A 20,449-nucleotide genomic window follows, 5' to 3' on the forward strand; every position below is an offset into this window, starting at 1 on the left:
ATCTGGCTGTGTATTCCATCTGGACAGGGATTGACAGGAACTCAGATGGACAGAACTCAGGGTTCTGAAGGCTGGAGGAGGGTTAGCTGTCTGGATGTGGTAATCGGATTACTCTGATTATAATCCCACCCTCTGGAGATCATCAGATTTGGGTCCTAGTGTGGGTGCTCCTGGCGTTCAGGCCCCACCAAAGGTTGACCCAGAGGCCTGACCACTGTGGCAGGTAATTCTTGGCTCCAAATGCTTCGGGTGTCCCTTAGCCGTGTCTCCCTCCTCCACACCCCCCAACCACCAATCTATCTTGAGTCTAAGAAGTATAGACCAAGCCTTTCCCAGACTCCAGACATTTCATTAGTTTATAAGCCTTTATTTGGGGAGGGATGCTTGTGGAGCTGTCCACAGCTCCTGTGCTGTATGAAGGCAGAGTTCTTAAAGCAGCCTTCCCTGAGTCAAGAAAGGAGTATAGACTCTCTGCTGCCAATGCTAGTTTGGTAGTTTGGTGGAGAAGGTGCCTGGGGCATGGGAAGAGGGTGTTCACATGTCTCAGGGCCACATATGAATGAGGACAAGAGGTGAGTGGGGCCTAGAAGCTGAGTGGGCATGTAAGACTTAGTAAGAAGTGGAAACCTGGACCTTACATCTTGTCCTGCGACCCTCTATCCACTGCGGGATGACCTCGAGGCAGTGTTTTTTTCCCTCTCTGAGCCTGTTTCCTCATCTGTAGAATGGGGCAGTCATGTCTGCTCGGAAAGGAGATGATTACCCCAAGTCTCCTGCTTCTACTGCTCAGGCCAAATGAGGCAGGTGGAGCACTGCCAAAATTGTCACATCAGGCTCTAGAACTATCCCGGAGTTTGTTAAATGAGGGGGTGGGTGCAGGAGGACAGGGATTTAGTCTCATGGGATTTGTCCAAGGCCAAGGGCTAGGCAGGGTCTCTCCTCCTGTAGGTGGGCCCACTCCATCCTCCCTGTATGTGTGTGCAGCTGTTTGGCTTCTCCATGCCTAGAGTCCTGGGCAGCTGTGAGCTGGACTGGGGCCTTTGGAAGGACAAGAGGGTCCAGTGAAGCCCCAGATACCTTCTTGAGGCTCTCAAATCCAGGAGGCCTTAGTGTCAAAATGGCCTTGCCACTCTGGATAGACCTGGGGGGGCCTTGGAGTGGGCTAGGCCAGGGTTGGGGCAGGGCTATGGAGAGAGAGGCAGGGAGAGCACCAGGGAGCTGAGGGCACCACAACACCCCTCCAGCGCTTGGACCCCGCCCCCTGGCCCTGTGCTATTTGAAGTGGGATAGAAAGTGGGCAACAGGGTAGTGAGGTCCATCGATGCCCAGGCCCTGGCAGAGGCCCAGTAGGCGGAGGCGGGCCTCTGCTGGGCTGGGCCCAGCACAGGCCACACTGCAGTAGGGCTCCTCGTACTCGCCAGGCACCAGGGCCTCCTCCAGCAGATTGAGGCGCAGAAGGCCCCGGTCATGAAGAGCCTGTAGGGTCTCACGGCTGGCGGTGGAACTCAGCGCCTGCAAGTGCTGGGACACCAGACACATAACCCCCACCAGGTGGCTACGAGCACGTGGGTGGGCAGGCAAGGAGGGCCGCAGGCCACAGGCCACCATAGCTGCAGCCAGCAGCAGATCCACACCATAGAGCTCCAGGATCCAGTCCCGCAGGTAGAAGCCGCCCATGCGGGGGTTGATCTCGATGAGTCGTGGTCCAGCCCCGGTCATCTTGAGCTCCACGTTGAAGACGCCATCCAGTAGCCCACAGCCCAGACAACAGCGGAAGGCTGCCTGCACCAACTGTGCCTCTTGCTCCAGGGCCAGTCCAGTGGGCATGCAGGCTGCCGTCTCAGTGAAGCCAGGCAGCCTAGTGGGGCCATTGTCAGAGACGAAGGCAGCCAGAAGCTGCCCTCCAAACACCACCAGGTCCACGTCATGCTCAGTGCCCTCAATAAACTCCATCAGCAGCATGGCATTGCCCCAGCCTAACCCAATGCCGGGGTGGTCGGCTTCACCCTGTAGGTCTTGGGCAATGCGGGAGAAGTGCTCGTGGCACTGTGGTGCATCTTCCACCAGCCGCACTCCCACTGCACCTGCCCCAAACTCCAGCTTCATGACACCTGGCAGGGGCACCTGGCAGACAGCCTTCTCCACATCAGCCTCACTCTCCAGTGGGAAGCAGGGCACAGCATGGAGGGAGGCCGCAGGCCAGGGTGGGCCATGGTGACGCAACAGGTGCAGCTGGGTGCGGCTCTTCTGCTTGGCCAGGCGCATGGCGGCAGGGGGGCTACAAGGCAGACCCAGCTCTTGGCAGAGCAAGGCCGTGAGCACCAGGCAATCGTCCCAGTAGGAGAAGCAACCATCTAACTGCAGGCCGCGTGCCCGCACCAGCTCCGCCAGCACCTGTGCATTCTCCTCATCCCTCCGGTGCTCTGTAACATCGAAGTGGATGAAGGTCTGTACCAGCTGAGATGCAAAGTGATTGGGATCTGACTCCACCAGGTGCAGCTGCAGAAACCAGAGGGCAACACTACCAGGTCAACCCATGCTGGACACTGGGAGATAGGATGGGGCCTAGAACATGGCCCTGGACCTCAGGGGAGATGGGTTCACCAATGCTAGGTGCCCAAAAATATTTATTGATGATTGAGTAAATGGAAGGTGCAGAGGTGGGACACCTAACCCAGCCTGGAGGGAAGAGGATACATCCTAAAAGAGACAATACTTAGGCTGGGAGCTGAATAAGAATAAGATGCTGCAGGAGAGAGGTATGATCTGGGTGGGAGGGGGCAGGAGCACAGAGAGAGACTGGGCTGGGGGGCTCATTCAGACTCTGGCCAGGGCTTGCAGGGAAACCAGCAGGGTTAGGGCTCAGGACAGGTGGGCTGGTGCCTTTGGGCATCATGCCCTTGGTCATCATTCACCCAACATGCTCTGACGATGGGAGATGCCTGCGGAGGAATTCAGTGGGGCCCTGCATTCCCAAGTACACTGCCCACTAGGGGGAAGATAAATGTAAAACAGTTGGTATTCAAGACAGAGGCAGGCCCTGGAAAGGCAGAGGAGGATGGTTGCCTGCACTGTGACACGTGGTGCAGTGAGGCCTGGAGAGACATTCCGGATGAACTCAATGCTTAAGGCAGGGAGCAGAGAGTCGCAGGAATGGCTGCAGTAGTAGGGGAAGGATTCCCAAGAGGGTGTTGTACTGTGGGAGAGGGAACAGGAGGCCGCTGTGGTAGACTGAGACCAGGAAGAGCCTAGACATTTGGTTTCCCTTTCCTTATCTGTGTAATGGAGATAAGAATGTCTACTCTGCCTACATGGCTCCAGATTCTGCGATATGAGGCCACTCTGGGAACTTGATTAGGGATCTGGAAGCTGCTCCCAGCACCCTCCTCGCGCCCGCAGGAATTCACCCTCGAAGGGCTTGCCCTTTCTGCAGGACAGGGCCAGGCTCCTTAGCCGGCCCGGGTTCGGGCACTCCCTTGAATGCCGCCCCCGCCCCTCCAGCCCCTCCACTCCGGGCCCCCCTTTCTCTGGAGGGCTCTGTGCTCTCCCTGTGGGGCCTCTTACACCAGGCAAGGGCAGAATTCAGTTAAGAGTCAAAAGGAGCTTAAACTTCTAACTTCAGCGGAGCGGTGGGCGCGGTCCCTGCGTCTGGTCTTTAGCGCCGCAGGCGGGAACTCCTAGCTCTGGCCCCGCCCCCAGCCCGCCCCAGCCAGGCCCCCCGGGCCCGCCCCGGGCCCCGCCTCCACCACTCAGGCCGCGCCTTCGGGCCCGGCCCGGCCCCGGGCCCCGCCCACCTTGAGCCCGTAGTCGCGCGCCGCCTCCCACACGAACTTCTTGCTGATGCCGCCGGCGCCGATCAGGAGCAGTTGCTTGCCCTCCATGAGGCAGCGCGCCGAGCGCCGCAGCATGGTCTCCACGAGCGGCGCGGCCGCCGTCTCCTCGGCCGCCGGCCCTGGGCGCGGCGCGGCCCACAGCCCCTCGAGCGCGCCGCAAGCCTCCAGACACAGGCCGCCGTTCAGTTCCAGGGCTACGGGGGTCAGCGTGCGGCCGGCCACCGTCAACGCGAAGTCCACGCCTGGGCCGGGCGTGGGGCACGGGCTCAGCACGGGCCGTCCTCGGGCCTCGTCCCCCCGGCTCCCGGCCCTGGTCGCCCACACTCACCGAGGAAGTCAGTACGGACCCGGCGCCCGCCGCGCTGCTCAGCGCTCAGGCCGGCCTCCAAGGCCAGCATAGCGGCCAGCGCTGCCTCGGCCGCTGCCTTAACGCGCCGCCGCACGGCCGCCACCTGCGCCGGCTCACCCAGGCCGCACTGGGTCAGCGCCACCTCCAGCGTCTGTGGCAAGGAGTTCTGGTGCCGCAGAGGCCGGTCCCCACGGCCCACACCACACACCACCTGGGCAGCGTGCAACTCAGTGGGCTGGCCCAATAGGAGACCTCCTCCTATTTACACCGCCCTCTGTGCCAAGATCCAGGCCAGACCCCTCACTGGACACTTAAGAACACCGGTCCTCCAATTTGACTTACACTGCACAGATTGCTACCTCTTGCCACTACCCATCTGGTCCCTAAAGAGGTTCCACCCAGGCTTCCAGGCTCAGCTGGGGTCTGCTCTCTGAGCATTCCAAGCATGCTTGTCCCTAGTTTCTGCAGCCCTGGGGGGCCTGTGCCTTCTGGTGAGCGCCACCCCTAGAGCTCCCTGAAGGCAGAGTTTGGGAGCTCTCTCCCAGCTTGGCCCAGAACCCTGTACCCATGAAGGTCAAGCTTCCTTGGGATCCCAGCTTGGAGGCCCCTCCTGAAGGGCTCCAGCCATTGGAGATTTTTCAGGGACCCTGGGGTCAGCCTATTCCGTGGGCAAGAGCCCTTGGAAGAGGATTCAGCCCTAGGCCTTGGTACCCAGCATGGGATGCCAGGCAGGGTTCACGATGTGGCAGGGGTGTAGGAAGGTCAGAGGGGAGGGGAAGTGTCAGATGCAGGAGTCCTCCCACAGGTGACCAAGATCCCCTCAAAGACTTTGTCCTCTTTCTGCCCAGGGCCTTATCACGTCAGTGGGGCTGGGCTGGGGTATGGCAGCAGGGTCATGACCTGAACCTGGTCCACATTCACCTTGCTCAGCAGAGGCCTGTCACCCTGTGTCCGACACACCACAGCACAGATCCGCACAGCCAGCTCAGGGCCTGGTGGAGGACTGCCTGGGGGAGGAAGATGAGGCCTGAGCCCAGCACAGAACAGCCAGGAAGCTAAGCCAAGGTCCCACTGCTGGCCGGTGCAGGTGGCTCTCACCTGGGAAGGGCAGCTGGGCAGGGGGGCACACAGCCTCCACCAGGACACTCTCCTCCTCCTCCAGTTTCTCCAGCAATGCCAGCACTGTGTCCACCACTGAGCCCAGTTCTGTCCGTGGATGCAGACGCAATGCCTGCCGCCCCCGCCAGCGCCAGCCACTGAGCTTTACGGACACCTGTGACAGCGAAGGAAGGGGACTGCCTCACCACCCCATGTACCTGCCAGGTGGGATGCTCCTACCTTAGGAGCCAATGAGTAAACTGAGGTAAGAAGGCAAGGGATTGCCACAGAGAGATAGAGTGACACCAGGGCTCAGAGCTGGGGACGGCTTCTTAGTAGGATTTGGTGACTATCCATGGGTCCCATCATGCTGGCATCTGCACAGACCTCGAGGGCGGGAGACTGTTACCTGCAGAGCATCACCCAGGGCCTTGGAGTGCAGAAAGGCCCCTACTTCCTCCTTCACCAGGGTCTCCTGGCCCTCTTTGCCACTCAGCTCCACCAGCCGTAGTCCCGGGCTGGCATCCCCTCCCCGCAGCAGTGCTGGTGGCTTGTAGGTGAAAGCCAGGGTAGCTGGCACGGCCACGTCACCACCCTGCTGGGCCAGCAATCGCCTCGTCAGCAACCGGTCCTCCAGCAGCCGGGCCAGCTCTGCTGAGGCTCCCGTGGGGCAAGTCAGGTCGCGAGAAAGCTCAGCCGCCTCTCGACCCCAGCCAGGCCCTAGCCCCAGGCCCGCCAGGAAGTAGGTGGCCCGGCGTGGGGGGATAAAGTCATCCAGGAACGTCAGGCCCCCTGGGTGGAAGCTCACAGCCTTGGAGACCAGCAGGGCTGCCTCACCCGGCTGCCCTGGTGCTGGCACCTTCGTCAGCCAAGCAGGGGACAGGCAAAGGAGCATGTTTCCTGTGGGCAGAGGGAGGAGGGTTGCTGGCCAGGAAAGGCTTAATGCCCCCATGCCATCCGCCTCCAGTCAGGGCCCCTGGGTAGTGGGGGTCAGCTGCTTCCAGAACCCGCCCCCACTCAGAGCATGGCAGCTGGTCCAGTGGAATGCAGGCAGTTGCCAGGGTTGGCGGGTATTTTGGGATGTAGTTGGGCCAGGGCTGGGCTGCCCTTTCTGTATGAGGAGGTGAGGGAACTTGAGCACACACTTACCGGGGCTCTGGACCCCACCCTCCAGCAGCAGGGACAGAAAGGTGCTGGGGGATCCCAGAATGCACAAGGTCACCTCTGCCCCAGGGCAGCCTTGGGGGAAGAGAACATTGTGGAGCTCACCAGAGGCGCCCTTGCTGTCTTTCTGCCCACCCTTCCCCACAGCCATAGCCCTGCCCTCACCCCTGGGACTCAGCTCCTTCCCAGTACCGGATGAGAAGAGTGAAAGGCAGGAAGCTGGAGAGTGAAGGCAAAGCTGCTGCCCATCCCTGCCTGGGGAGGCTGCTCCCGTCTCTCTGCAGATGCTCCACCCCAGGGAGGTTGGGTGACCAGAAACCTGGGTTCTAGCCTGAGTTCTGCTGCTGACTTTCTGTGTGACCCTTGGCCCCTATGCACTGGGGGGAGGAGTCTCTGCACCTCAATTTCCCAGCCTGTACAATGGGGCCAGTCTGTGATTTATCATGTCTTCTAGCTGTGAACTCTGTCCACACAAAATCTTTTGTGACTATCTGATACATGAAACAGATAAAGCAGGGCGGGAGTCTCGGTCCCCAATTGCTAGCTGTCTCCGCAGCAGCCCCCAAGACACTTCTGTAGAAGCGTTGGCTCCAGATCTTCCAGGTCTTCTGGGAGCCAGAGGAAAGCCATGATTTCTGACTTTACTGGTGACTAGTTACCCTTTGAAACAATGCCTGCCTGCCCAAGGTTGACTGGCCTTGTCTCCCTGGCTTTGGACCAGGCCAGAGCCCAGGGGAAGGGGCCAACCTTGACGGGGATGGAAAGCAGGCTGGGCTGAGAGTGCCTCCCTCCCCTAGGGGTGCCTCCCTCCACGGAGCCCTTGGGCACCTGTGCGGGGCACCTGGCTGCGGTCCTGGGTCTCCGGAAGGCCAGCTTGCTGCAGACAGCTCTGCAGGAGGCTGTAGTAGTAGACAGTCCAGGCCCGGGCCTCTGCCCCATCGGGGGAGCCCTTGCAGTCCAGGCCCACGTCATGGCGCCAGGAGCCAGGGAAGCAGCCTGGGGGCGGCAGACCAGGGCCCCCTCCCCACGGGCCCTCTTCTTCCTCCAGGTCCTTGGAGCCAAGGGGGCAGCCCCACTCGGGACCCAGCGGATCCAGGGAGAGCTGAGGGGGCAGAAGTGGCGAGTCTTGGGCAGGGTGGGCAAGGGGCACATCAAGTCAGTCAAGGGGAACAAGCCCCCGACTCTCCTAACCTTGGGTTATGTTCTGGGCAGACACTGTCCCAGGAACCAGGAGAGGATGGGGTTGGCTTGGGGGATGAAGGCTGTCACCCTGTCATCAGGAACATGTAGGTGGGGGTGCTTTAGAAACTGTATATGCGGGGCCCCAGCGGGTGAAGGCAGAGAGCCACGTGCTGCTGGCTGGATCACTGTCACCCACCAGTGCCGCACCAGAGTCTGCCCTAGCTTGGTTCATAGGCACAGAAGTTTTTGTTTTATTCTTTGAAGCAGCCCCGGCGCCTAAAATGGTGCTTGTCAGTCTGTAGCTGCACAGTAAGTACTCATTGAGTGAAGAATAAATGAAGGAATGAATAGCAGTCACTCTCGAGCTGCTCATTCCTCTCTGGCCTGGGGGACCCATCTGCCATCACAGAGTTCTGGTGAGACCCGAATATGTAGGTGAAACTGTTCCATTGGCATCCCCAAGTAGGCCTTGAGGACCTACTGTGCGCCCAGCTCTGTAGTAGGTATTGGTAGTGAAAAGGCTGGTGCCCTTTTCAGATGTTCTGAGTCATGGGAATGCTTTTTTTGGATGAAATCTTATACCCTTGCCCCTCTCTGGGGCTGGCTGACTCCCGCATGGGACTGCTCAGAGGCTCAGAGAGAACACAGGTGGGCCAGTCCTCCAGGGGCCAGGCTGCGCCACCTTAGACAAGTTGTGAGGTCACTTAGGGCCTTGTGGTCCCTGGCGCCTGCCCTGTCCCACCCCAGGGTGCTGATGAGACTTGGATTAAGAGAATCCCCTTGGTCATGGGGAGATAGTGTGCTGTGGTCAGAAGGGCAGATCTTGACCTCAGACCCAGGCTTGAATCCCAGCTCCCCAGTGCCAAACTCTGAGTGCCCTCTCTTAACAGGTGAGTTCCCTGAGAGCCCAGACTGTGGGACCACTGCTATGTTCCTAAACCTAGAAAGGTGCTGGGGCACACAGTTGGTGCTTGATAAATGTTACAGAATGAATGAATGCCAAAGGGTACCAAAAGTGTCCACTTCCCAGGGCTGATAGAGAAGAAATGGAGTGGGGTGTCAAGGAGTACACGTGCGGCTGGTTGTGGGTTTGGGCTGTCTGCCCCGGTCAGCCCCTGGGGTTAGGTTTCTGTGCTCTGGCCACCACCCTCTGGGCCCTCCCTCGGGCCAGGGGCGTGGGCCTTTTGGGGGAGGGACCAGAGGAGACTCACCATCTTACAGGTGGAGAGGCTGAGAGTCTGATGGCAGAGACAGAGACACACAAAGGAGGGAGTCAGGGCAGCCTGGTCTGTACCCCACCACGCAGCCCCTAAGACTTTGGGGGCAGAGGGTGGCTGCCACTGCGCCTCTGTCCTGTCTTCTCCAGGAAGTATCCAAGACTGCCCCACCCCCACCGCAAGGGGGCTGAGGGATTTCTGCCTCAGGGACACCCACGGATCCTGCACCCCTGCACTCACACATCCCAGGCTGGTTGCACTGAACAACGCTGGGGGTCCTGGCACTCAGCCCTTCCAGCGAGGGGCGCAGCGGGTCCCCACATGAGTGTATGTCCGGGGCAGATAGTGTTGCGGGTCCCACCGGGGGGCGCGGGCGCTCAAGGTCCCTGTGCCTGCGGCCCCTGCCCCGCAGCCCCCCTCCTTGGCTCTCCCCGGGGCGGGCAGGAGCCGGGGTACCTGGCAGGCGGCAGCGGCTCGGCGGGGCTCGGCGGGCAACGCGGATGGCCAGGGGCGCGGCGGCAGCGGCAGCGGCACTGCTGGGCTCGGGCGGCGCCGCTTTATATATAGAAGCTCCCGGGGCATGCCCAGTGCCGGGCGGGGGCGGCGCGGGTGAGGGGGCAGGCCTGGCACCCAGCACCCAACAAGTACTGTCAGGACCGCCCACTCCTCCCGTCCAAACACCTGCGACCTCTCCCCAAATCGGGTGCGGGGTGCGTGAGGGGGCCTCCCCTGGCAAGAGGCAGGGTGTGAGGGGCCTGGGAGGCACAGAGGGACAGCGGAGATCCTCAGAGACACAGACCAAGAACAGAGGGCCAGGTACCAGTGGGCAGGGATCCTCAGGGTCACACACACAGGCCGTGGGGAAGCAGAGGACAGGGATACGGGCGGAGAGAGATGGAAAGAGGAGAGGAAGGGGGAGGGAGGGCCGGGCCGGCAGAGACTGGTACTAGTGCCCGCCCTTGGCCCCTGGGGGTGGGGTGGCTGGGAGAGCGCTGGGGCCCGAGTCCTTGGGTGGAGTCCTGAGCCCCCAGCACGTCCGCCCCAAGGCTGCCTGTCCCAGCCACGAGAACTCTGCACTGCGGCACAGGCTCCCAGAAAGGCCCTCTTGGGTGGGGGTCCCTGACACCTGCGCAGGCCCTCCCTCCCTCTCCCGGCCCCTACCAGAGTAGCGGGCACTCAGTAAGATGCCCCCACAAGAGCAGTCCCAGGTCCCTAGGATACTCTGTGCCCTGCAGGGGTCAGAGAGGGAAGGGGGTGGCCAGGCTGGGAATTCCAGCAGGTCTGAGCAGGTGAAGGGGGCATCTGCAGGATCTGCCCTGCCTGTCAACACCCAGGCCACCTGGATGCCCGCAGTTACACCCACAATCTCCCCAAGACACACATCTTACACCCAGGTGCACCCAGTCAAACACCCACAGAAGCACACCCAAGAGATCTGGCTCACAAACACAAACTCACCTGGAGAAACACACCCAGAGACTCACACCCTCTCCTTGAGTGTCACACCAGGCAGGGTCCAATCCTAACTCTGGCTGTGGCACCTGGGCCCTTCCCTTTTCTGGTCTGAACTTCACTTTCCTCCTGCTTAAGGTGGGACTGGGTCCCACCCCGCAAGGAGTGGCGAGGATTAGCTGGGGCCTTGCGCCCGGCACATGTAGGCTCTTGTCACAGTTCCTCTGCCTCACACGTGGAAACTCAGACACTCTCCCCGCCTGTCTTGGATGTGGAGACCCCCAGCTGTCTCCCAGAGCCCCCCAGGGCTGGGGGAAAGTACTGAGGGGCCCTCGGCCCTGTGGGGACAGAGGTGGCAGCTCCAGTATGCTCTGTACCACTGCGTATAGAGCTGCCTGTGGGGATCACACTACCGCCGGCCACTGGAGGGACTCAGGAGAGAAGAGGGATTCACCCAGGGTCTCCCAGGCCAGCCTACATCCCCTACACAACTGTGCAGGCATGGCTCCTCTGGGCTCTCCCAGCTCGCGGTCCAGACACGGCCAACCCCACAGCTGGCCCGGGTGCCCGGTGCCACTTGAGAAACTCGATTCTCTTGCTGCATGGGTTGCTACCGGTGGGAACAGGGGTGGGGCACAGATGACGTCAAAGAGTATGACCGTTGACACGTAAGTATTAAAAGACAAAATTAAACTAAATAAATTTTAAAGATCTTACTGGCTTTATTCAACAGTTCACAACTCCAGCAGCATCTAATCCAGCAGAAAGGAGCTGAGCTGTACAGAATGGAAGATGTGTATACGCAGAAGGCAGCAGGAACAAGGAACTTTTACTGGGCAAAAAAGTGGGGTGGTCACTGGGAGATCACTTTCCTTTAAGGAATGGCAGGGGTCTATCAGGCAGATGACCCTAACTAGGGCTGATCACATGATTCTTGATCGACTGGTTTAAGATTCCATTTCTGGGAGAGCTGAAACTAATTAAGTGTCAGGTTGGTGACGTGGAGCGTAACAGAAGCAACTCCACTTGGGCCTGTTGTCTTGTTTTTAACACAAGCTATGCAGCTTCTGCAGACTCAGTGTTTGGGGCTTTGAATGGGGATTACAAAGCATCCTTCCACCCAGGCTTGGCTGGACAGGGGTGCCCAGCAAAAGGCAAGCACTCAGTAGCTCTGTCAAGATCAGCAAGCGTTTCTTGATCTTACCCCAGGCACTGTGCGGAAGGCTGTGTGTGCTGCATCTCACTTACCCCTGAGCAATAGCAGTTGTGATTCTCTGGCTTTTACCAATGAGAACAGTGAGGCCCAGAAAGGTGGTATGACTTGCGCAAGGTCATACAGCGGTGAGAGAGGAAGCTGGGCTCTTTCCTCTGCCAGAGCGTGTGCCTATGTGCACAGGGAGCAGCGTCCTGTGTGCACCCCCCAGACCACCCTGGCTGGATACCGGCTGTGACGGCATTTGCCTTGTGGATGCAGGGAGGAAAATTGGGGTTGGGAAACCGTAGCACAGGCCCAGGGCCCTGGGATTCGGGGCATGCAGACTAGCAGGGCAGTTCTATTCTGTCCCTGCCACTAGAGCCTGGAGGTCACCTGAGGCTGAACTAAGCCAGGTAAGGGTTGGGTAGAGGCTGCCGCTCAATTGGCTGTACAATCATTATAATAATGAGACTTGTAGAGGGCTCTCGGTTCTGGGGTCTGAGCTACTATTATCCCATTGTCTGTAAGAGGAAACTGAGGCTGAGAGACAGTGAAAGGGCTTTTCCCACTCAGGGACTTAATCCAAGTCCGACCTCTGGACAGACAGCATGGGGCTGGGGGGACCTCTGAGCTGCTGGTCGTGCAAGATGGAGATCATGCCTCCCCCCTGCCCAAGACCAAGGCAAGGATCCATTTGCCCTTCCACTTCTTTGCCTGTCCACACTCCTGTCTGTGGGGCTAATCCAGGCCGACAGACATTACTAGGTGCCATCCAGCTTTGGTCCCCACAGGCTGAGTGCTCTCAGATATACAGCTTGCCTTCTCTGAGCCCCTTTTGAGACAGGTTTGCAGGGAGCTGGGGCTGCCAGGTTCACTGAATGTCGTTGTGCAGGCTGCTCACTGCACAAAAATACCCCTCTGAGTAGTCACTTTCCCCTCTGCCAGGCTGAGCTGCGTGTGCCTGGAAGGGAGGCATCTTTTCCAGACCAGCCACAGGTGCTGTAGGGGCTAGCCCTGCCCCCACCCTGCACCTTCCAACTGGGGGGAAGAGCGCGGGGGAAGGCAGGGAGGCACAGCTTGTGCAGAAGTGTCTGCATGAGGAAGGAGCTGACCCCTCAGCTCAGGCTCCCCAGAGATGGTTGATAATAGCACCTGCCCAGGAAATGCTTCCCTGAGTAGAAAAGGTAGTGACTCAGCTTCAGCTGGAGGGGCCCTGCAGGAGACCACCTGCCTCTAGGGTCTGCAGGGGGACCCTCTGCCACTGTGACCCCCCTCCCAGCCTCATGAAGGATCCTTGGGCCTCGGGCTGAGGCTGCTGCTTTTCTGCTCCCCCAGTACGGGAACAGAGCTGAGCCCATGGAGGGCAGGGCGTTTATGGGTGGATTCCTGGGGCAAGGCCCCCCCCCATCTGCTACAGTGCCTGAGATTCCATTAGATGCCTGACTCCAGAGCTAAGGCATCATCTAGGAGGCAGAGACCAGCCCTCTGGCTGGCTCCACCCCGCCCTGCGATCTTGGGCTAGGTACTCTGCCTTGGAGACCTCCATTCCCCGTTCCTCTAAGGAGGCTCTCTGTGCCACCCTCCGAGGGGGTGTGGGCGGAGGGGTCCGAGGAAGCGTCCTGTGAGCTGCAGTGAGGGGGCTGTCGCTGAGCAGCAGGCATCCCAGGTCCGGGTGGAGGGAAGCGTTGGAAGCTCTCCTTAACTTCAGGGCCCCAGCTGCTGCCCCACACTCGGAGGAGCAGGGGGAGTGGGTGGGAGCAGCAGGGAGAGCACCCCGCGAGGGTGCTCATGGTGGGGGGCAGGGGTGACGCTTGGATCTGTCATGGGAAGCGAGGCCTTGGCCAAGTTCCCTCCCCACCTGAGCCTCTGTTTCCCCCAGGAAACTGCAGGTCTGGTTCTGGACCTCCCGTGAATCCCTCCTCCAGGTTCCTTGAGAAGAGGACGGTCTGCCCCGGACCCAGGGCCTGGCTGGCACACAGTAAGCACCATGTGACCATATGCAGAGTGAGGGCATTTCCTCAGCCCGTGGCCCTGTCTCTAGAACATTCCGACCAGTGGCCACACATGTTCCAGCACAGCCCCTGGGACAGGCAGCTTGAGTCCTCCACCATTTACGTGGGACTCCAGACACTTTCTCCCAGTGCTCCTGAGCCCTGCGCTGCCCCTACCCTGCACCTTCCAACCTGGGGGGAAGGGCGCCCAGGGAGGCAGGGTGGCAGGGCACCCTGGAACGGCCACTGGAGGGACAGAAGCCTGCATCGGAACCAGCCCTGTTGTCCTGGTGATGGCTCGTGTCCCAGGCACCCCAGGCACCCATAGGAGCAATTAGTGAGTGTAGGAGGGGGTTTCCATGGTGGCAGTCCCGAGGGGGTGCAGCGGAGGCTTCGAGAGGGGGCAAGGGCCGGCGGGACCTTTCTCCTTTGTTCTGGCACACTAGGCCTTTGTTCTCGCCTAGCTCTCTCTGAGGATGGGACCAGGACCGTGGGTGGGGGACAGACTTGGGTTAGAGTCCCCGTATCCCTAAGGGGTCTTGAACCAAGGGGAGGGGCAGCATAGGGGATAGGGCCCCACTTCTGGGCCTAGAATCCACTTGGGGTGTTCTTCTCCCACAGGTGCAGGAGCGTTACCTGCCCCCAGGAGGCTGGGCAAGGCAGCTTACCATTGGTTCCTGTTGCTGGTAAACACCTTCCAGCAGCCAATGGGCAGCCTTGGTGCGTCCAGGGCTGGACCAGCAGAGGCAGAACTGGAGGGAGGTGAGCGTGGGCGGGGAAGGGGCAGCCCGTCCGGGCTGGGGTGGGTGGCCTTCACTCTAACTCCATCCAAGCCTCCGGCAGATTTTATTCCAGGCCTCTCCAGGAGCCCCCTGGGGTACCCTAGCCTAGCCAGCTGCCCTTGCCCCCACACTCCTTCAGCGCCAGCTTCCAGGCTCGCAAGAGCCCAGGCACCAGGACTGCTCCATGGGCAGATGGGGGGCCTGGGCCCTCAAAAGCCCACCCTGTGACTTTCCCTCATCCTTGAGCCTGACACAGTCTGTGAGAAGGGAGCTGAGTCACCAAATGCCAGCTCTAAAGTGCCGTGCCGACTGGTGAGGTGGGCATCAGCTGTACAGGTGACCGAGTCCATGATACCCTCAGAAGTAGGACTTTCAGAATCGGGTGTCCAAGAAGGAGGTGGAGCCTCGATGTGACCTGGGGGGGCCCTCAATGGGGGGCCCCCTGGACCGGGTCAGGAGTCCATGGAAAGTCTTGCCTCGGGTCTGGGGCTTGCGCCGTGGCGGCCGGGGCTCCTCTGGGGGCTGCACCACAATGCGGGGCACCTCAGGCCTGGTGTTTCCCCGTGCCCCTGCCAGCTGCTGGGCTTCAAAGATGGCTTGGGCCCCAGGCAGGCGGACCTGCGGCCTCGGGGGTGGCCCAGACCCCGACTCAGGCAGCTGGGCCAGCTGGGCCCTGATCTCCCGTCGCAGGTCCTGCTCGGACAGGGCCACACTATGCACCTGTGGGGAACACTTAGTACTGAGCTTGCCTGGATGGGGGAGAGCAGGAAACGATGAGGTCCCCACAGGGCAGGCAGTACACCGCCCCAGGAAGTGGCTGAGGGCTGAGGGGCTGACAGACTACTTTGCTCAGGGAGCCACGGAAAGCCACTTGAGGCCTGGGGTTTTCACATTCTTTGCTGCTCAGAGGATAGGAACTGAGCCCCAGTTCTCACTCTGACTTCCCACCTTGGGACTCAGCTTCCCAAACTTGGCGGCAGGGACTGGGCCACTGTGGAGGGTGGGCAGGGGGCACCCACCTGGGACATGAACGCCTCCTCCTGCAGCTGGGTAGGGGGAATGGCTCGAAGGGCGCCAAGTGTCTCCAGGAGCCCCGGACAGGCCAGGCGCTGTTCTGCGGTGCCCAGTGCCAGGCGCACCAGCGTCAGCCCCACACGGAACAGCACCTTCACACCTGCAGGCCCGGGCACCACTCAGTAGGGGGTCAGCCCTGCCCCTCCTCAGTTCTGCACCTGAACCTGCCCTCCTACTGTCCTGGAGCTCTGCAGCCTGGGCCCTGAGTCAATCAGGCCCACAGCAAAAAACTGAGAGGAGACTGCAATCTGGGGCCCCCGGGGAGTAAGTCTCAGCAGCCACAGATGTTCCAGGCAGAGAGAGAAGCCTGCCAGGAGCTGGGACTACGGACCACCTCACACCCAGCCTTCTCTCTCTGGGCCTCAGCTCGTCATCCATGCGTGGAAGGGCTGGGTGGGTGCCTATTGAGGCCCGGCCAGCTCAGATCTGTGACCTTCTGATTTTAGAGAGATTCTAGCCAGAGCTCCTCACTCCTACACTGAGAGCATAGAGCACACGTGCACACACGACACAGGCACATGCATGGGCGTGACCTCGGGCTGTTCTTAGAGCCTCAGAATCTATTTCTGGCAACTTTGGGTCTACTGAGAAGAGCAGTCAGGGGACCAGGGAGGCCTAGTGACATTAGGACTTGTAAAGGAATGATAACAACTACTGATGTCATCGTTGTTATGAAAGGGTGCCTGTGGCAGGGCTTGTCTTTGGTGTTGTGGGCAAGGACAGCCGAGGCACAGTGAGAGGCCCTGCCCCGCCCAGGCCTCAAGGTCTCAGTGGGAGGGGAGGGGACATGTAGATGGAGACATGGGCACTGTGTCCAGAGCTCTAGGGCAGCCTGGAGCCAACTGGGCACACAGCAGGTGCTCAATAAATGCACTGACTGATTTCTACTCTTTTATGGTTGTGATCTCTGGACAACCTAAGCAGCACAGAGTGTAGGTGGGTTACTTGATGGTGGTACCAAGACAGAGCCTCAAGGCCCCAGAGTCCAGCTCAGCTCTGCCCACCTCTCTGCACTCTTGGCCTGGCCCAGCATCCAGTGCTCTGGCCTCACCTCTTTCCATGCCTGAAGCTCCCAAGTTGTCCACAGCCTGGACTCTGTGGGCAGTGTGCCTCCCAGTCGTCTGCCTCTGCACTGCCCCTATAAGCCTGTCACCTCCACGGAATAGCCAGAGCAGAATGGCACTCCCCTCCCGCTGCCCCTCCCACCACCCTGTCACGTCCCTTGTTTTATTTTCTTCATGGCACTTATGACAAACCATAAATATCTTATTAATTTGGTTACTATCACCTCCCAAAACCGCCGCCACCAAAATGTAGGCCTCTCTCATTTACCCTGGCGTCCAGAGCAGCGCCTGGCACCAGTGAGCACTGCCCACGTGCCTATGGGTTCTGGGGATGAGTGCTCCTACTCCTACCATTGGCCGTGCCCCACTGAGCCCAGGCCCCGCCCCACTGAGCCCAGGCCCCGCCCCCAGAGCCCAGGCCCCGCCCCCAGAGCCCAGGCCGGGGCAGCTCCACTGCTATGACCTGCCCATGTACCTCGGGGCGGCCTCCATGGCCCCAGCCTGCCCTGCTTACCATCTCATCACTGTGGGGTTGCAGGGCCATCATTCAGCACACAGAGGTGGGCACCAGGACTGGGCTGGTTCCCCAGAGCTGCATGGTGCCATCGCCCTCAGCACACCTGGCACCCAGACCCAGGGCCAAGGCTGACAGTGGCAGGGGGCAGCAGGGCCTTACTCATTCCTGTGCACCTGAAGGCCCCGCCCCGCGCCCCCCGGGTCGGGGGACCCACTCACCCTCGCTGAGGAAGGCGTCCCAGACACGCAGCACTGTGGGGAAGGGCAGGGAGCGAGCGAAGAGGCACAGGAACCACTCAGGCAGGTAGAGTAGGGGCCCAACGCCCGCCTGCTGCAGGTGCTTGTGCGCACGCGGGAGCAGCCGCCGCAGCAGGGCCATGAACACCTCGGCATCCAGCCGCACAGCCTCCTGCGGCAAAGTCTGTCAGCACCTCTGCTCCCAAACCCCAGGCTCTGCCCCACCCACCTGCCCAGCCGCAGCCCAGCCTCTCACCATGTGGGGCCCATAGTAGCCAGGGAGGTAGGCCTCGCAGATCTGTACCAGGCACCAGAAGGCCTCCTGAGGGCAGGACACAGGCCGTGAGTGCCCCCTGGGGATGGGACCACAGAGGGACCCACGGGGCAGGGAAAGGGGCACAGCGGGGGGCCTGGACAACAGCTGGCATGGCTCTGGAGCCAGGAGCCTGGACTCAGTGCCAGGGGCTCTTACCTAAAGCCTCCCCCTGCCCAGACAGAGGCCTAACAATGAGTTTACGGGATTGAAATTTACAGGGCTCAGGGTATTGAATTTCAGGGTCATAGGATTGGGCTCACTGATCAGGGGTTGGGAGGGTCCTAAAGTTTAAGTCCTGGGTTCTTGGGGTCACTGGGGTCAGGGATCATGGTCACAGGGTTCAGAATCAGGAGTCATGAGGTCAAAGTGATAATGTCCAGACTCCTAGATCACTGGGGCAAGTGTCAGGGGTGAAGGGTCCCACCTTCCTGGAGTCAAGGTGGTTGGGCTTGAAGGTCACTGAGGTTGATGGTCATGAGGCCCTGGGTCACTAGGACAGGATCTGAGAGTCAAGGATACCAGGTCCCTGAGGCTGGAGTTCATGGGGCTTGGGGGTCATGGGTTGAGGGGACAGAATTACTAAGTCACTAGGGTTAGGGGTCAAGGGTCTTAGGTGCCTGAAGTCAGAGCCCCTGGGTTGGGGTTCATGGATCCCTGGAGCAGGGTTGAGGGCACTCACCTCCGGGGGCAGATGCATGAGCAGCACAGCAGCCACAGGGCCCTGGGCCTGGCAGTAGCCCTGTTCAGGCCGATACAGAGTGTAGGCCTTGAGTACCTGCAGGAGCCCCTTCTGCCTGCGCCAGAAGATCCCATTAGGAGCCCATCCTCCAGGTATCCCCACCCACCCTCTAGCAGCTTCTTCCCAGGCCTCAGTCCCCCAGGCCTTGCTGAGTCCTCTGAGGTGCAAGAATACAGAGCTCGGTCAGGACCAAAGCCCCTAGGGGTGTGGGATTGGGGGTCCCTGGGCATCACCAAGCTCATACCCGTGACCCTGGGGTGACACAAACATCTCATGCAGAGGGAACTGGCGGTGCAGGTCCCTGCCGATGGTCTCCATCCACTGTGGGTCTCCGGGAGCCTCAGCCAGTTCCTGTGGGTGGGCAGGAAGGTGAGTGTGAGGGCTCAGAGTGCTGAGGGGCTCTGGGAAAGGGAGGTGGGACCTCTGTGAACACCCTTACCTGATAGGTGCCAGGGCTGTTCTTCTGACACACATGGGCCCCGCACAACAGAGGCCAGCACCGGGCCCGCAGAGCAGAGGGGATGCCTTTCCGGCACTGCATCTTTACCTGTGGGTGAGGCCAAGGGAGCCCTGTTAGGCCAGGCCAGCCTCCCGGGTTCCTGTTGTCAGGCCCCATGCACAATTTGTCATCGGGCCAGAGCCATTGGGTGGTAGGGAGAAAAGAGAGGTGCTGGGACAGCAGTTGGGGTAGGGTGGGGGATAAGTTTCACCGCAGTGTGGGCCAAGGCAAAGGGGGCCGGGCTGTGGCGGCCTGGTAGGACCCTCTCCCTCTCACCTTCTTGTACCGCTGGGACATGGTTTTCTCCCAGTGTGAAGTCATCTCCACCCACTTCATCTCTCGCTGGCGGATAAGGTCTGCAGGAGGGTGACCTGGCCTGGGGGCACATGGCACAGGCATCCAGGCTCTGGGCAGCTGTTACCTAGAGCCCACATCTGCCACCCTCCATGCTACCCAGGTGAGGGGTGAGCTCAGTTCCAGACCCTGGAGATCTCTGGGAAGCCCTGGGAGGTGACCTGTCCCCCCCGGAGTTGCCAGAGGTTGTCATGGGGACAGGAAAGGATGTGGCTCCAAGGTGGGCAGAAGCAGGAGAGACTGAAGGGGGTGTGTAGGTGTTGGAGGAGGGGCTCGGTGGCTTTTCCCCAGGACAGGGACACAGAGTATTCAGAGGAAGAGCTGGGTGGACAGAGCCCTGGACTAGAAGCCAGGAGTCCTGAGCTGGAGTCTGGTTCTGTGTTTTGGATCTGGAATTCTTGGGCCAGAGATTAAAATGAGAAAGATGTTTGGTCTCAAGTATGGGTGCAAACCCTTGGAGGTTGGGAGTAAAAGAGACACACAGGGACCCTCCCACCCATCCCTGTCAACTTTAGGACTCCACCAGGAGCCTGAGGAGGGGTGACCCTGGCTGAGGCCCCAGACCATCGCAGGACGCTCGAGGTTGAGCCTCACTCTAGAAGTCAGCCCTCAGCCCCCATCCTCAATCCTGGCATTCCACTGCACCCACCCATTCCCCACTTACCCTGGCTCTGCGGAGCTGCCCCCAATGAAGCCGTAGCGGTCAGCCTGACGATACGGGCCAGGCCCACTCATCTCTGAGTCAGACCCCAGAGAGCTGGAGTCATCCTGCAGCTCGCAAGGCTGCACCAGGTCCTCCCCCAGGGCCTGGGCCATGGTGCCCCAGACCCCCTCTGCCACGGGCTGCAAGATGTGGGGAGAGCCAGGGTGAGGCAGCTCCTGGCCAGCCTGGAGCCTGGGCTCCCGTCCAGCCAGTCCCCAGCCCCAAAACCTGGCTGTGGCATCAAAGCTGGGAAGTTTCAGGGTATTTCCACAAGACCGTTCTGTCCCCTCTACTGGGGTGGGGGTGGGTAGGCCCTGAAGCCTTGAAGTGACAGAAAGGCCAGGCTTCTGAACAGAGATCCAGCCCCAGGCCCAGCTCCTGCCCCCCAGCCCAGCTTACCTCCCTGCCGCACCTCACCTCCTCCTCTCACTTCCTCCTCCGCAGCAGCTTCAGCAACCCGCTGGGGGGGGGGGGCCTCCCAAGTTGGGGGGGGTCACCCCTTCCTCTCTGAAGCTCTTCCGGCCTGCCCCAGTGCTCCTGGGCCATGGGCTCCTCCCACCCTCCCTGCGGGCTGGGTGGCTACAGGTTTGGGTTCTAGTGCTGGATGCCGTGGGCCAGGGCCTGCCAGAGGTAGAGGCCAGGCTGCCTCCGGTTTTGATGTTACCAGCATGTGAAACACTGGAT

The 20,449-nt window shown here is 60.6% G+C and overlaps 2 protein-coding genes across 3 annotated transcripts; both read right to left on the reverse strand.

Annotated features, from left to right (window-relative positions):
• Window positions 1-334: 334 nt before the first annotated feature.
• Window positions 335-9,414, reverse strand: CARNS1 (carnosine synthase 1). The gene is made up of 10 exons (XM_036995751.2): window positions 9,300-9,414; window positions 8,838-8,864; window positions 7,273-7,546; window positions 6,430-6,519; window positions 5,690-6,180; window positions 5,281-5,455; window positions 5,104-5,189; window positions 4,162-4,393; window positions 3,795-4,075; window positions 335-2,499 (listed from the first exon to the last, which is right to left on the reverse strand). The coding sequence occupies exons 2-10, from the start codon at window positions 8,838-8,840 to the stop codon at window positions 1,273-1,275; spliced, it is 2,859 nt and encodes a 952-aa protein (XP_036851646.1). The 5' UTR covers window positions 8,841-8,864; window positions 9,300-9,414; the 3' UTR covers window positions 335-1,272.
• A 1,579-nt stretch (window positions 9,415-10,993) lies between these two features.
• Window positions 10,994-20,241, reverse strand: TBC1D10C (TBC1 domain family member 10C). 2 transcript variants are annotated; one of them, XM_017653796.3, is made up of 10 exons: window positions 20,165-20,241; window positions 19,727-19,905; window positions 18,985-19,084; window positions 18,649-18,756; window positions 18,454-18,560; window positions 18,150-18,264; window positions 17,411-17,476; window positions 17,137-17,326; window positions 15,283-15,437; window positions 10,994-14,983 (listed from the first exon to the last, which is right to left on the reverse strand). In XM_017653796.3, exons 2-10 carry the CDS (start codon window positions 19,876-19,878, stop codon window positions 14,636-14,638), a joined length of 1,341 nt encoding a protein of 446 aa, XP_017509285.3. In that variant the 5' UTR covers window positions 19,879-19,905; window positions 20,165-20,241; the 3' UTR covers window positions 10,994-14,635. The 2 variants fall into 2 exon arrangements, with proteins under 2 accessions (XP_017509285.3, XP_036851697.2); XM_036995802.2 differs by having other exon boundaries at window positions 20,183-20,229.
• Between the last annotated feature and the right edge of the window lie 208 nt (window positions 20,242-20,449).

This window comes from Manis javanica, chromosome 11 (assembly GCF_040802235.1).
Source record: "Manis javanica isolate MJ-LG chromosome 11, MJ_LKY, whole genome shotgun sequence".
In the NCBI taxonomy this organism is placed as follows: domain Eukaryota; kingdom Metazoa; phylum Chordata; class Mammalia; order Pholidota; family Manidae; genus Manis; species Manis javanica.

What these genes read in the sequence shown, in the direction of transcription:
- CARNS1 (XM_036995751.2), bottom strand. An exon ending in TGCCCAGCTGCCCTTCCCAG is followed by an intron (nt 5,190 to 5,280) that starts GTGAGAGCCACC and finishes TTCCTCCCCCAG; the next exon opens with GCAGTCCTCCACCAGGCCCT. An exon ending in ACAGGCCTCTGCTGAGCAAG is followed by an intron (nt 4,394 to 5,103) that starts GTGAATGTGGAC and finishes CACGCTGCCCAG; the next exon opens with GTGGTGTGTGGTGTGGGCCG.
- TBC1D10C (XM_017653796.3), bottom strand. Translation starts at nt 19,878, where the DNA reads ATGGCCCAGGCCCTGGGGGAGGACCTGGTGCAGCCTTGCGAGCTGCAG. An exon ending in TGTCCCAGCGGTACAAGAAG is followed by an intron (nt 18,757 to 18,984) that starts GTGAGAGGGAGA and finishes CCTCACCCACAG; the next exon opens with GTAAAGATGCAGTGCCGGAA. An exon ending in TCATGCATCTGCCCCCGGAG is followed by an intron (nt 17,477 to 18,149) that starts GTGAGTGCCCTC and finishes TCCTGCCCTCAG; the next exon opens with GAGGCCTTCTGGTGCCTGGT.